At 16.8% G+C, this 15,376-nt stretch overlaps 4 protein-coding genes across 4 annotated transcripts, besides 18 other annotated features; 1 reads left to right on the forward strand and 3 right to left on the reverse strand. All coding sequences in view use genetic code 6, as the record gives it.

Annotated features, from left to right (window-relative positions):
• Positions 1–529: 529 nt before the first annotated feature.
• On the forward strand, positions 530–979 carry IMG5_121180 (serine threonine protein kinase, putative; the record flags this gene model as incomplete). Its single annotated transcript, XM_004032453.1, has 1 exon — positions 530–979. Exon 1 carries the CDS (start codon positions 584–586, stop codon positions 977–979), a length of 396 nt encoding a protein of 131 aa, XP_004032501.1. The 5' UTR covers positions 530–583.
• Positions 980–2,225: 1,246 nt separating this feature from the next.
• On the reverse strand, positions 2,226–3,639 carry IMG5_121190 (hypothetical protein; the record flags this gene model as incomplete). Its single annotated transcript, XM_004032454.1, has 2 exons — positions 2,226–2,593; positions 2,631–3,639. The coding sequence occupies 2 exons, from the start codon at positions 3,637–3,639 to the stop codon at positions 2,226–2,228; spliced, it is 1,377 nt and encodes a 458-aa protein (XP_004032502.1).
• A 10-nt stretch (positions 3,640–3,649) lies between these two features.
• Positions 3,650–3,704: a microsatellite.
• Positions 3,705–3,870: 166 nt separating this feature from the next.
• On the reverse strand, positions 3,871–4,996 carry IMG5_121200 (hypothetical protein). Its single transcript, XM_004032455.1, has 3 exons — positions 4,280–4,996; positions 4,049–4,163; positions 3,871–3,979 (listed from the first exon to the last, which is right to left on the reverse strand). Exon 1 carries the CDS (start codon positions 4,958–4,960, stop codon positions 4,481–4,483), a length of 480 nt encoding a protein of 159 aa, XP_004032503.1. The 5' UTR covers positions 4,961–4,996; the 3' UTR covers positions 3,871–3,979; positions 4,049–4,163; positions 4,280–4,480.
• A 372-nt stretch (positions 4,997–5,368) lies between these two features.
• Positions 5,369–5,403: a microsatellite.
• Positions 5,373–5,449: a microsatellite.
• A 629-nt stretch (positions 5,450–6,078) lies between these two features.
• IMG5_121210 (solute carrier family 44 protein, putative) lies at positions 6,079–8,281 on the reverse strand (the record flags this gene model as incomplete). The annotated part of the gene is made up of 7 exons (XM_004032456.1): positions 6,079–6,243; positions 6,390–6,520; positions 6,624–6,908; positions 6,962–7,581; positions 7,629–7,776; positions 7,820–8,020; positions 8,062–8,281. The coding sequence occupies 7 exons, from the start codon at positions 8,279–8,281 to the stop codon at positions 6,079–6,081; spliced, it is 1,770 nt and encodes a 589-aa protein (XP_004032504.1).
• Positions 6,557–6,600: a microsatellite.
• A 190-nt stretch (positions 8,282–8,471) lies between the features above and the next one.
• Positions 8,472–8,508: a microsatellite.
• A 1,396-nt stretch (positions 8,509–9,904) lies between these two features.
• Positions 9,905–9,971: a microsatellite.
• Positions 9,930–9,970: a microsatellite.
• A 2,254-nt stretch (positions 9,972–12,225) lies between the features above and the next one.
• Positions 12,226–12,260: a microsatellite.
• Positions 12,261–12,550: 290 nt separating this feature from the next.
• Positions 12,551–12,597: a microsatellite.
• Positions 12,592–12,647: a microsatellite.
• Positions 12,599–12,676: a microsatellite.
• Positions 12,613–12,681: a microsatellite.
• A 48-nt stretch (positions 12,682–12,729) lies between these two features.
• Positions 12,730–12,807: a microsatellite.
• Positions 12,730–12,835: a microsatellite.
• Positions 12,754–12,852: a microsatellite.
• A 12-nt stretch (positions 12,853–12,864) lies between these two features.
• Positions 12,865–12,908: a microsatellite.
• Positions 12,909–14,582: 1,674 nt separating this feature from the next.
• Positions 14,583–14,715: a microsatellite.
• A 12-nt stretch (positions 14,716–14,727) lies between these two features.
• Positions 14,728–14,781: a microsatellite.
• The last annotated feature ends 595 nt before the right edge of the window (positions 14,782–15,376 follow it).

The raw sequence follows: 15,376 nt of genomic DNA on the forward strand, positions 1-15,376 counted from the left end.
ATTTTTAAAATAAGATGAAGAAATAGTTTATATAAAAAAATAAAGCATTTTAAAAATATGGATTAATGATTTTGAGCCGCTTTTTAGCATACATTAATAATCAGAAAAAAAATAAACTAAAGTTTACTTAGTAAAGCTTAAAAAAAACATTGATTATATTCAAAAAAAAAAATCGAAATTTTATGTTCTTAAAAAGCTAATAGTTAATACTATAAATGAGAAAAATAAAATATATTAGAAAATTTAATAAAATTTACAAAAATAAAACAAATATTGTATACCTTTAAAGTTTTGTTTTTTATAAAAGAAAAATAATAACTTTGAATTTTATTTTATTATTAATTTAATAAAAGGAGCTGATTTATTCAAAATAATTTAACTCTAAAATTATCTTTTTGAAGAATAAGCAAAAAATATATTCGTTGAAATAGTTAAAGCTTTAGATTTTTACCATAATAAATTATAAGTCCCTTATGGAGAACTTATACCTGAAAACATAATGATTGATTGTTAAAGCAATAAGATTTTCTTAACTGAATATAAAAATGAAAAATAAAACGAAAATTTTCAAACACTTGAATATATGCCACTTGAACTTTTAAAAGGAAATCCTAAAACCTTTAGTACAGATTATTGGTCATTAGGGATTTTACTTTATGAAATGATTGTTGGAATTACTCCTTTTTATTATGAGAATGAAGAAGAAATAACTATTTAATTAATATAAGAAAATTAAATATATTTTCCTTCATATATCGAAATTTCTGCTTCAGCAAAAGATATGGTATTCAGTCTTTTAAAGAGTGATCCTATGAAAAGAATAGGAGTTATAAATGGCATTTTAGAATTTAAATAGCATTAATGGCTTTAAGATGTTGATTGGGAAAAAAATGCTATTAAATTAAATATATATGATAAAGATAATATCTTTAAATACCTTGACTATAAAGACTTAATTAATAGAGATAATTTATTATGAAAGTTAAAATAATATGTATTTTTTTTTTTTAATTATAATTTTTTTCTATAAAAATATTTCAATTTTTGCAAAAATGATTAAATATAAATGAAAAATAACAATACAAAAAATTTATTTATATAGACTATCCTTTCTAATTTTCGTTAATTTCCGAACTGAACAAAAAAAATTCTGAAAGAGAATTTTCAGTTTAGTATGAAAATATTTTTTCTAAAATAATAAAAATTAGAGTTCGGCTTCAATAAACTCAGCATTTTTTCATAGTTCGAAATATCTTATATACACTGTTAACTTTAATTAATTAATGTCCCCAACCTAATTTAAAATAGGCTTTAAAGGACTTAATTTTAACTCCTTAAAGAAAAAGAAAAAATAACTGAATTTGCCCTATTCAAATAAAAAGGCTTTTCCTTATTGGTAATTATCAAAAAAAAAAAAAGCTTTACTTACACAATTTAAATTTCAAATTATTAATATTAAATATATTTATTATTTTATTCATATTTGTTTAATTTATATTTTTAATAAAAAGAATGCATAAAATGGATAGATATATGTTAGTAAAAGATCTATTAAAAAAAATTATGCAAAAAAGGTTAATAAATATAATTAATTTGAAAATTTTTTGATTTAAAAAAATAAATTTATTTTAATAAAAATAACAATTTAAAAAAAAAGGTAATAATAACTAATTTATATTGTCATTACTTAATTCAATATGATAGCTTAAAATATATAATTTTTTTTTGTATAAAAATAATTATTTATAACAAAGCTATTATTAAAAATTAGATTAATAAATAATTATTTTTTGAAGTCATTAGATAAAATTATTTGTATGTAAATGAAAGATTAATAATTAACTAAAATTGCTACTTTAATAAAATAAAATCATTTATTATAATAAAATATTAACTGATATTTCTATAAATTAAGCTTACGAATTATATTTTAAATAAAATTTCTTAAAATAATTTTCATAATCAACTAAAAATAAAAATAAATTTATCCTAATATAAAAATTCCTAAATCAAACTTTAATTCAAGTTTTTATTTTCGATTTGAAATTTTACCTAAAAATCAAATTTTCTGTTTATATGCATTTTTTTTTGATTTTCTGTTCCAACTTGAAAAATAAAACCCTATAAATCTCTATTATTTGCTTATTAAATTATCAAATTTAAAAATTAAAAATATAATTAATATTTATATTAATAAAATATATATTTTTTTTAAAAAAAAATAATCATTATTTCTATTCAAAAAGCTTTTTAAAATAAGTCATATCGCAAGATTCTGGTCTTTCAATAGGCAATCCATAAGCTCTACACCAAACCAAATTAGTTAAAATTCCCAAACTTCTCGAAATTGCGAAAAGAACTGTATAAAATTCATATTCTTTGATTCCTAATTAATAAAGTAAAGTACCTGTATGAGCATCTACATTAGGAAAAGGATTTTTTATTTGTTTATATTTTCCTAATTACTAAGGAATCACATCAGTTAGTTTATGTAATAATTTTACCATTTTATCTTCTTTTAAATGTTTTTATGAAAACTCGTAAAAATGATTAAATCTTGGATCAACAACTCTTAAAACAGAATGTCCAAATCCTTTTTTAAAATAAATAAATATAATACTATCTATTACCTGGAATTAATCTTCCTTCAGTAATATGTTAGTCAACATACTATTATATTTAAGTTTCCGTAGAGTCATATCCATGTAATTTTATAAATTAAAGAATCCATTTTAAAGCCTCTTCACTAGCAAGACCATGTAGAGGACCTTAAATTCCATTACAAGCAGTTGAAAGTGACAAATAAGGGTCTCCTAATGCTGATCCAACTACATAAGATCCATGAGTAGAAACTTCTCCTCCTTCATGATCTGCATGAACAGTTAAATAAGCTCTTAGACATTCATTAAGAACCTCATTATTTTAATTACCCATCATATAAGTGAGTTATTCAGTCCAATCTAATCCCATTCCCTAATTTTAAAGAATGATTTCCTTATTATATTTTCTCCTGTAAATAGTAGCTGCAATACGAGGTAATTTAGCAATTAAATCAACTGAATCTTCATACACATATTCCCAATAATTAGACTTATTAAGTTTTTATTATCCATATAAGCTAGCAAACTTAGATTCTCTCTACTCATACATAATAACCATAGAAAGCATAGTCAATGGATGTAAATCCTTATCCAAAGAATTTATAAATCTCTACAATTCATTTGAAAGACCTCCTCTAGCATCCCATTCTTATCTAACTTATTCAACCTATTCAAAAGTTGGTATTACTCCGGTTAATAGAAGGAAAAAAATACCTTCGGGTAAAGGTTATTATTTTAATAAATTAATAGATTAATCTTCTGTACGCTTTGGGAGTAATTTAGTTACTTAAGAAACTGTGTGCCCTCTGAATAATACACCTTGCTTAGAATCTACTGTAGATTAGTCGTAAAACAATGCGGGGATTCCACGCATTCCTCGTATTACTTAATTTACTTAGTATTAAGCTACGAATTTGTCACCGAACTTTTCTTTTACTTCTTTTAATTCTTTTTATTTTATGGGAATTCGCTCTTTTAATACTCTTTTTAATGGTAGTTTTGAATTCGAAAATTAAAATAATGGTATAAAATTTTTCATATTTTTTTTGTTTTTATTAGAATTTATTATATATTTTTTTTATTAGAATTTATTATTTATTTTTTATATATATTTTTATTTTCTTTTTATGATTTGCTTTTCTAGCTTTTCATTTATATAACACTTATTTTAAAATATAAACAAAATTTAATGTTTTTTTTTTATTATTTGCATAAATATATATTAATGAAAAATCAGCAAATATTTTTTTATGAATTATTATATATATCTAACTTTGTTCTTCTTTTCAAATTTATCTATAAAAAAGTAAATATGCTTATTAATTTTAAGCGTCTTCTTATTTACATTACTCTATATTTTCATCATCACAAATCCACCACTATTAATTGATTAAATATATAAAAATAATTTTTAAAATTTATATTAGTAATATAAAAAATTTATGAACTTTATCATTTCTTTTATTGAAATTAATATAATGCCCATATTCCATTCCTCCAAAATGGACAATTTATCCTATTAATTAGTATTTAGTATTTCCCTAATAATCTATTTAACAATACCTAAAAATATATGAAAAATAAAATAAAATTGTCACTCAATATAAAGATTAAATTTTTAATATATATATATAAATTAAAATAATGTATAAATAATTCTAATTAAAATAAAAATATACTTAACTCTTTTAAATCAATAAATTGTTAAAAGTTAACTTTTTGATTAATTTTCATTTTAGTAGGATAAATTTTAAATCTCATTAAATGTAAACACAATATTTTTGGCAAAATACTAACTTTATTATTTTTCACAGCTCCATGCTTTTTATTACATTTATCACATTAATATCCTTCCAAAATTTAACTTTAAAAGAAAAACTTCAAGCATTATACAAGTGTAGGTTCTATTGATAAAGATAAATCTAAAAAAGGGTCAAAAACATTCGATATATGCTTACAGTTTTCACATATTATATTTGAAACAATTTACCCGTAAAATAAATTATTTATAATACTTTTATTTTCATTTTAATATTATAAAAGCGCTTTCTTATTATTCTTATCTTCTTATTTTATTTTTTAAACTACTTCATTTAATTCATCATCTAATTAATTTAAAAAATATATTAAATATTCATGAGCATCATGCTATTCGTAACAATCAAAAGCTTATTATGATAATTATTATAATTAGTTTAAATTTACAATATTTTACAAAGTACATTTTTCAACACTTTTTAAAACATTAGTATATGCTGAACAAAAAATTTTTAGTTTTGTATTTTTAATTTCTTTATATTATTCATTATAAAAATATTCATTTAATTCATTTATTGATAAAAGCATTTAAATACATGCATTCATATAACAAAAGTTTTAATTATTGAAAAAGCCAACTGGTCTTATAAAAAATTAATTTTTATATTCTCCTTTATAAGTGTTTTGCAATTATTATTTATTTTTAAAAATATAATTAATTCTTGATTTTTACAATTTAATTTCTGGGCCACCACCATATAAATTTTTTATTATATACCATGTTGGTTCATTTATTATAATATAATCTACGTCTTCTTATGTATTTTAGTTTAATTAACCTGTTATATCTAATAAATTATTGTTATTAATTTATCCTGGTATATTTTTGTAATCTTCCTATTCTAAATATTAAGAATAAGCAATTGCCCATTTAATATTTAATAAATATTAAGTATATGAAATAGATTAACGATATTTCAAAATTAAGCCTTTTTCAAGATATGTCCTTTTAAAAATTAATATATATTATAAAAATAATATTATTTTTTTTTATAATTATTATATTATATATATAAATTGTTTATTTTTTTAACCTTTATTAATTTTTATTAGACTTTATTTATCTAATACAATTATCCAATTCTTAATTTCTTAACTAAATAAAATATAATAAAAAAATATTAATTTATAACAACAAAACTATTATTTTATATTTTTGAATTCACATTTAATCTATTATTTTATATATTTAAAGATTTTATTGGGCTTAAAAAATCTTAACTATTTTTATGACTAAATTATATATCATTTGTACTAAATTTTTAATAACTTTTATATTTAATATCGTCATTATTTGTAGAAACTATTATCTTTGTTTTATATTATATTATAATATGTTTTATAATAAAATAAATAACTTTTTAATCTTTTTTCTATTTTAAAGAAGGAAAACAATTAGCTAACTTTTAAATTAAAAAACTCATTATTTACTTTTATTTATTTTTAATTAAAATGTATATATAATAAAATTTATATAATAAAAATTGATAATATTTTATTAACTATCTATCTATTATTTTATTTTATATTTTCTCATTTTTTATAAATATAATAATATTTTAATATTTATATTCTAGAAAAAAAAAAATTAATTTTAAAATATACTATTTTTTAATTATTTAAAAAAAAAACATAACAAAAGCATAATAATTTTAAATTTTCACATATATTCATTTTCAAATTCCTATAAAGTAGCAGGGCATGAACTAGCTTTTCCTTAATTTAATTCTTTATCTGAACATAAACACATAAGTAACGAATCTGCAGCGATTCCATATATGTTCATGAAAATTGATCCAACTGTATATGAAATAATAGCAAACATCTATTTTTATTTATAATATAATAAAAAAAATATTAATTATTTCTCTCAGCAAAATTATAAAAAAAATATTTTTTTAAATTTTTTCTATTATATATTATAAATTCTAAAATTATATATTTATGAATTAAAAATAAATATTAAAATACTAAAATAGGTATTCCCGGCGAATATAATTTTTCATTATATTAAGGAATAGAAGTTAAAAGTACATAACCAATGATAGTTGTAAAAGTAAAAATAAACAATTTACCAAAATAAACAAATATTTTACCAACACCTAAAATAAAAAATATATTGAAAAAAATAAAATTTTTATATAATATATATATATATATATATATATATATATATATATATTTTAATTTTATATATTTTTAAACCATGTGTAATTGAGAATTAAGCAGCGTTTCTAAAAATTAAATAAAATGCTTTCTTAGCTCCTGAACAGAATCCATCTCCTGATAATGCAATCATAATATAAGCATTAGTATTAATAAATCTTATGAATTTTTCAAAACAATTAATACAACATTTACAACACTTCATGCAAAAATTAGCAGTTTCGTTTCCTGAAACATTAGTTTTTATTTAATCATAAAATAAATTCACAAAGAAATTAACAAGAATAACAATCCCAATAATCATACTTCCTAAACATACTGAACCTAATAAATTTATTTATAATTTTATTTTAATTAATAATAATAAAAAAAAAAACCTAAATGAAATGTAAAAGCTCTACAAAATGATTTAGATATAGGGCTATTAAATTCTCCTCCTGGCCTATGTGAGAAATACCACATACATACACAGCTAGCAATAATAAGTTAGGACATTCCAATAGCAAATTCAATATTCCAAAATAAACCAAATAAATAATACAATAAGCATCTTTTTACACCTTTATTCCATTTAATAGATGCGAAAGGATTTTCGGGTTTATTCATTATTTCTCCTGAAGAAAATATATATAATGAGATTACTATCCAAAAAGCAAAAAATCCAATAATTGCTATACACATTATTATTGGAATTAAAAATGATTACGGCACTTCTTTAGTAAAATCTGATGCCGCCTTCATTATTGCTATTGATTTTTTTATTTTACTAAATAAACACATAAATACTATTAAAGAAAAGCCAGCTAATATAAGGAAAAAATACCCCAAACCTTAAAGGATATCTTAATTTTGCAAATTTTTCGGCAAATTACTAGTATCTTAATATGATTTATAAATACAAAGAACCCCAAGTACAATTAACAATACAAAATATCCTATTATCAGCATCCATGTTATAGCCCCTGCACATAATCTCATTAATAATAAAAATATGAGACTTTAAAAAATATATATTGTATATTATTTTTTATTTTATTTTTTTACGCAATAAAAAACGAAATTACGGTTACTGCTATTAAAATAGGCCAAGAAGTACGTAAATCACTCATCCATTATTCTGGTTCTCCTATATTAAGTTATTTTTATATGTATTTTGCAGCATCACTTTAAGTAGGAATACAAATGGATACGACTTTTTAAAAAAAATATTAAAAATTTATATTTATAAAAATTACATTTTATTGTTGAATAAATATTTAATTGTGTACAATTCTTAATAGATATATTTACTAGACATTCAATTTTTAAGCCTTTATCAATATCTTTTTAAGAAAGGCAATTTTTTACACAAGCATAATTTTATTATTTTAAACTTAAAGAATCAGCAAAGTATAAATAAGGAAAATCTTAAGCTTAACCATATCCACATTATACACCTTTATAGAAATAAATATTTATTTAAAAAAAATAAATAAACCATTCGGATCAAAAGGAGATGCTAACCTTTTTGGGTCTCCCGTTTTAGTTGCTAATAAGGCGATGGCTATTAATCCTCCCCAAAAAATAATATAAATAATTAAGAAAAAAATATCTTTGCATCCTCGGGAAGTAGTAGGTCCATAAGCAATATTAGGATGCAATTTTTCTCCTTAATATTATTAATTATTAATAAGTTTTTCGTTTTAATTATAGTGCATAAATTAATTATTTTAATTTTTATTGTTTTATATCTTAAATTTAGGTGATATATATTTAAATTAACAAAATATTATGCTATATATAAAATTATTTTATAAATATAATTCACTATGCTAATATTACCAAGATATAAATTAATTATATTTTGATTTAAAAAAAATAGAAAAATATTAAAATAAATAAATAAATTATATATATATATATATATATATATATATATATATATGTTAAAAATTATATAGATACATAAATTAAATATATATATTTACGTACTAACCTATACTATTTTTATTATTATTATTTTAATATTTAATAATATGTATTTTTTTTTTAAATATAATTTTATTAAAACATATTTTTACTAATATAAAATATTTAAAATTTATATATTTTTTTTTAATTATATATTATTTTATCATGTTTTACTATTATAGTAATCTTTGTATATTTACAGATTTCTAATTGATGAGCAGCTATCTATATTTTAATTTTTTTTTTTATTCGTTTTTATGTTACTGTTTTTTGATAAAAATTCGCTTTAATTCCAATTCTTTAATTTAATTTTAAAATAAAAATCATAATTAAATTTATATAATTTACATTTCTTTGTACAAATATTAGGCTTTCGCTTTCTCTATTTACTCTATTTACTTTTTACTAATTAACTTTCTATATACTACTCATAATTCTATTTTAATTATTTTAACTTATTTTATTAGATTAATTAATTTTAGGTGTAAAAGTGCATTCTTTCTTAAGTTTTTGCTATAGATATCCATTTATTTTATCTTTTTAACTCTACTTCTATTATTTTTTCGTTTTTGATAATTCATATAGTCTTTCCCCAGCGTTCTTCTTTTCTCCAGAAATCTTTCTTTCACTATTATATCTTTAAATATTTTAACTTTATTACATAAGTTGACATTTTTATTAACAAAGCTTAAATCTTTATTCATTAAATTCTTCTCTTTTATTTAATATAGAAATAGAGCTATTATTATTATTGTTAAAATTGTTTTAATTAAAGTTTTTATACTCACAATTTATATTCTCTTCTATATTATTTATGTTATTATCATTATAGTTATTACTTTTTATTTAAGAATGATATTATTCCTTTGTTTAAAACTAAGTAATCATATCATTAAAATCTTCTAATTATTATATTTTTTTTATTTATAAATTAATAATATCTTCTTAATCATTACTTTTTTATTATAAACTATTCACTTATTAGGTTAATTCAAAAATATTATTTTCTAATTTTCTTATTTACTATTGATGTATTTTATATTATTCTTAATTATATTAAATTATATTTTAATTATTACATATTATTTCATCTTTTAATATTTACTCCATTTATTTTAAATCTAAATAAAAATCATTTATTTTTTATTCAATTTTATTTTATCCATTTTGGAATTCTTATAATTATTTTTCCGTTATCTTTTATATAAACTCGTTTTATAAAATAACTTAATTATCTTTATAATTCTTGAGTTTTTCAATAATTTTTGCCCCTTCAACTAATTTTTAATTCTCTTATTTATGTATTTCAACTAATTATTTTTAAAAGTTTATTTATTATTATTCTTCTTCTACTTGTTTAGAATTTCCTTTATTTTTTTAAATTGTATCTTTAATATTTTTTTATATATTTTCTTAATTTATTTTATCTTTTTCTTTTTTAAAATTAAAATTAGCCTATTGTTCTATATACTCATTTCTTAAATAATCACTACTTTCATATTCTTCTTTTATTTCTTCTATTATTTCATCTTTAAATATGTTAATTTCTTATTTTTGTATATCGGCGTTTCTATATTATTAAAGCATATTAAAAAGCTTCTAAGCTTTTGAAGTTAACTAAATTTCCTATATTTAATTCAATTTTATTTTTTCTTAAGGAAGTGAAGGTACAAATTACATTAATTTTTTATAGGTATATAAAAATATCAACTATTTATTAAAATTTATTAAATTTTTTACAAACAGTTTATTTTTTAATATCAATAATTATAAATATTACATTTAATTTATAATTATATTATATAGGATTAAAATATAATAAGAAAATAAAAAAAAAAATTATAATAAAAAGGAAATAGTTTTAATATCTAAATAAAATTGGTTATATATATCATTCTACATTCCTATAAATGATCACTAATATATTTTCAGAATGTAAAACTAAAAAAGATTATAAAGTGGTCATTTTACTTTTTATATGGAATATATTTAGGACTATATAATTAAAAAAAAAAGGTACTAGACCCATGAAAATTTAAAGATTTAGAATTTAAAATTAATTAAACAAAAATTATAAATTTAATTTTTGCTAATTATTTAAACTAAAATTTTATATTTAAAAACTTTATAAATTCATTAATTTTATAATGTTTAATATATATATATATATAATAATTTTAGTCTTTAATCACTACTATTTTTTATTTAATTATTTCTTATTATGATAAAAATTATCCAAAACCTAAGTATATATATTATCTTATTTTTATTTTTCATTATTAATATTATTAGTATTTATTTTATTTTTATTGTTTTTAAAAGATTCTTAATTTTATAGACTTTCGTAATTATCTTTAATTCTATATTATAAGTTATCTTTTAAAAGTTTTATTTCATTATTTTTTAATTTAATTTCTTCTTATTATTAAAAAATTTAATTCTTATTAGTCTATTGTTCATAAATTAATTCTTAAATTTATTTTTACATGCTTTATAATTATAATTAAGTATTTTTTTTGTATTCTTTTTCTTAAAAAAGCTCTTTTTGTAATTCTTAATTTTCAAATTAAGTGTTTTAGTTAAATTCTTAGCCAGAAATATAACTTTTTAATTATTATATTTCATTTTAAATTTTCGAGTGAGAGTTTAACAAAGCTTAAGCCATTTTTTTAGAAATATCAGTTTACTAATACAGCTAATTTCTTAGAATAATGCAATTCTTTATGCTTTGTTTTAACTCTTTTTTTTAATATAAATCTTTTTTGAAAAAATTGATTTTAAAATCGAAATTTTTATCATTTTTTTGCTGTTTTTTCATGCTATCTTTTATTAATTTTGATTATTATTTTACTTCTTTTAACTTTTCTTCTAATTAATTATTTTAAATATTATATTTGTTCAAGTTTTCTATACTTTTGTTTAATTTTTCTACGTATTTTTCAAAAATATCACTTTATTATATTCCTTTTTACTCAAAAATCTATATTTATTATAGCAAATCTTCCTATTCTTAATTACTTATAGGATTTTCTTAAAAATGATTAAAAATTTATTAATTGCTTTAATCTAATTTGTTTAAATCCATTTACTAATTAAAATCTTAAATAAATTATTATTCTTAAAGTATTTATTTTTAGCAATTATTATCTTAATTTAACACTTCCATTACAAAATTTTATAAATTATTGTTTAAGGAGGTTTATTATATATATTAATTTTAGAAAATATCGTTTTAAATTGCTTATTCTATTTATTCATTTTAAAAAGTACAGTTTTAGGGTAGTAGTTATTCTATTAATTAATTTTAAAGATTATTTTTTAAGACTGTTTAATCTATTTTATCATTTTAATAGTTATATTTTTAAAAATTTTACTCTAAAATTTAATTTTAAATGTTATTATTTTATAAATTTGATTCTATATGAACTTAATTTGTTTTAAAATTATCAATAGAGTCTTTATCATTAATTTAAGTTTATTCTTTTATTTCATAATTTTTTTAATTATTATTATTAAAATCTTTAAATAATTCTTCTTAAAACAATATTTTTTCATTTGATTTAATTTTTTCATGTTAATGTTATTATTTATTTTAACTTAAATGATTTTTAGAATTATCAGTTTTCAATTTTTTTATATTTTGTGATAAATACGAATTTTATAATAACTTTTTATTTTTATTAGTATAAAATTAATTAAAGTTTTACTTTTAATAAAACTTTTACTATTATAATTTTAATGAAGTATCTTCTATTTAGTTATTTTCTTTTATAATAGCTACGGATAATTAATTAAGATTAATATTATTTGTATTTAAAAAATTATTTTAATATTGAATATTATTATTATTATTATTTGATAATTTACAATATTAATTAATTATATCCATTGATTTCATATTTTATTTTAAATTTAATGTTAAAGAAGAAGTTAGATTATTTTCTTCATATTAATCTTAAATATAATGATTTGATAGTTTAGTAATAGTTTATTTTTTTATCATTATTGTATATAATTTAATAAATTTATTATAAGAATAAAAATTAATTAACGAATTAAAAATATAAATAAAATAAAAAAAATAAGTAAAAAAAAGTATATTAAAATAAAAAAAAAAAATATTTAAAATAAGTAAAAAAAATTATATGTATATAAAATATTACTTTATATTTTTAAAAAGATATTAAAAAGTATTTATTTATATATTTATATATTTATATATTTATATATTTATATATTTATTTTTAATAATTATTTATATATATTCATATATATTTTTTTTATTTAAATATTAATATATTATTTTTTTTATTTATAAACTTACATTTACATAATATTTTATTTTTGTTATTTATAATATTTATTTTGTAATTTTTCTAATTTTTTTTTTAAATTATTTGTTTTACATGATATATATTTTTTTTCTTATATTTTCAATTTTTTTATTAATAATAATTTTCTACTAAATTATTTTTTATTTTTTACTTTTATTTTATTTCGAATATATTATGATTAATTAATTTATATATTTTTTATTAATTTTTTTATATCTTATAATATATAATAAAAATTAAGTTATTTTTTTTTAATTATTTTTCATCATATTCTATTCTATTTTATTTTTTTATTTTTATTTTAATAAATATCTAAGATATTTAATTTTAAGCATAATAATATAGATATATAATTAAATAAAAATAGAAAATCTTTTTTATTTCTTTAAAGTTATACTTCATATTTATTTAAAATAAATCAACTCCAACTAATAATTCATATTATAAAACTTCGAATAAATATAAGTTTATTGAAAGACTATTATATTTATCTAAGAGATTTTAGTCCGGCAGATACTCTCTTGACCTACAAAAATAATAAGCGATTTATAAATAATCCTTAATATTTACCATTATTCTTCAGAATTTCATTTTTATTAACTAAATAGACTACTTCAAAACATCTTAATCTAATAATTACTTAACTTTAAATGTTTAAGGTCCTATATTTTCTTTTAAGTTAACATTTTAGGTGTAATTTAATCTTAATGAAAACTTTATTTATTTTCCTATATTTATTTCCTATTTAATGTATAGTATATTTTTAATATTTTAGATATTATTTAATAAGCTATTTTCTTTTTATAATTTTTAAAATTTTCCCAATATGATTAATATTTAATATTAATTTATTTTAAATGACGCATCTACTAATTATTAAGCTTTATTAATTTTTTTAATATAATATTTTGTTTTTTAAGGCTAATTAGTTAATTTAATTTAATTTGATTTTTTATTTTTTAAATTAAAAATATTTTATAGACATAATGATGTTATATACTTTATATACAAGATTTAAATAATTAAATATCTTTTTTTTTAAAAAAAAAAATCAATTTAAATGGAGTAAAAAATAATTGATTATTTATGCCTATAATATTATAAAAAATATGTAGAATAAGTAAATTTTTATGATATATATTATTTTTAATATAATTTTTTAATTTAAAGTTAATTATAAAAATTATTTATAAAAAGTTCAAAATTTCCATTTATTTTTTAAATTTAAAAAATTTGTTTAGTTATTCGTAAACTTATCCTTAGCAGAATCATTTTTAATTTAAATTTTTTGTTCACTTAATGGTTAGTTTTAACATTTCATTTTATCAATATTTTCGTTTTCTTTATTAATATTAAAATAATTATTTAATATATAAATAATTTAAAAAAAAAATATTATAATAAACGATTCAAACTTATTTTAATTTAATTATTCTATTTCAAAGGAGCTGTTTATGGTCTTGAATATGCTTTTTTTATTTGATATATTTTATTAAATTTTACATCAAGTCTTTATATTTAAAATCCTTTTTCTAAATTTTCTCTTATAAAATATATAAAAAAATATATTTTATATTATTTTATAATACTTTTGTTGAACTAAATTATTTATTTTAAGGTTTTTCTAATTATTGAAATTATTAATTTATGCAGGCTATTACTGCTTTAAAAAAAAACTACGTTTTTCTTTTTAACTTTAATTTCTTTATTCTAAATTATTATAAATTTTATTATTGTTATTGTTATTGTTATTATTAGTATTAAAACTATTATTATTGTTAGCATTAAAACTATTATTATTATTATTATTATTATTATTATTATTATTATTATTATTATTATTATTAAAAATATTAGTTTTTTTTTATAATTATTGTTTATTTCTGTATTATTTTTATTTTTTTATATATTTTCTTACTTATTTTAAATACAATTGGTAAAAACTTCATTTAGCTATTTATTTTCTATAGAATTTAAATTATCTAATTATTTATACAAATATAAATATCAATTTTTTTAAATTACTTTTGATTATATTTTCATCTTAATTATTAGTTTATAATTTATAAGAAATTTTATTAAGTTAAAGTTATTTTATTTTATTATTTATATTATTTTTTTTATCCAAAATATTTATTTCATCAATCTTTTTCATTCTAAAGTTATTTTACTTTGTAAATTTTCTTTATTTTTATTAACTAAATATTTTTTTAGAATTCTTTATTATAGACTAATATGTACATATTTATTATTTGATAATATTTTTAAAATTGCATTTTTCAAAAGGTGGGATAATTTAAACCACCAATTGTAATTTAGGATTTTCTGAATCTACCCATTTAAGTTTTTTTTCAGATTTTTTTTAATTTTAATTATCGTTATTATTTTCTTCTTCCTATTAAATTTTTGCGTTTAAAAATGTATTTCTTAATAATATTTCTTCATTATCATCTTAAGTTGATAATTATTACCAATTGTAGCTTTTTGCTCCTATCCCTTATTTAACAA

The sequence above is a fragment of the Ichthyophthirius multifiliis genome (genome assembly GCF_000220395.1).
Source record: "Ichthyophthirius multifiliis unplaced genomic scaffold scaff_1120509250967, whole genome shotgun sequence".
NCBI classification, from domain to species: Eukaryota; Ciliophora; class Oligohymenophorea; order Hymenostomatida; genus Ichthyophthirius; species Ichthyophthirius multifiliis.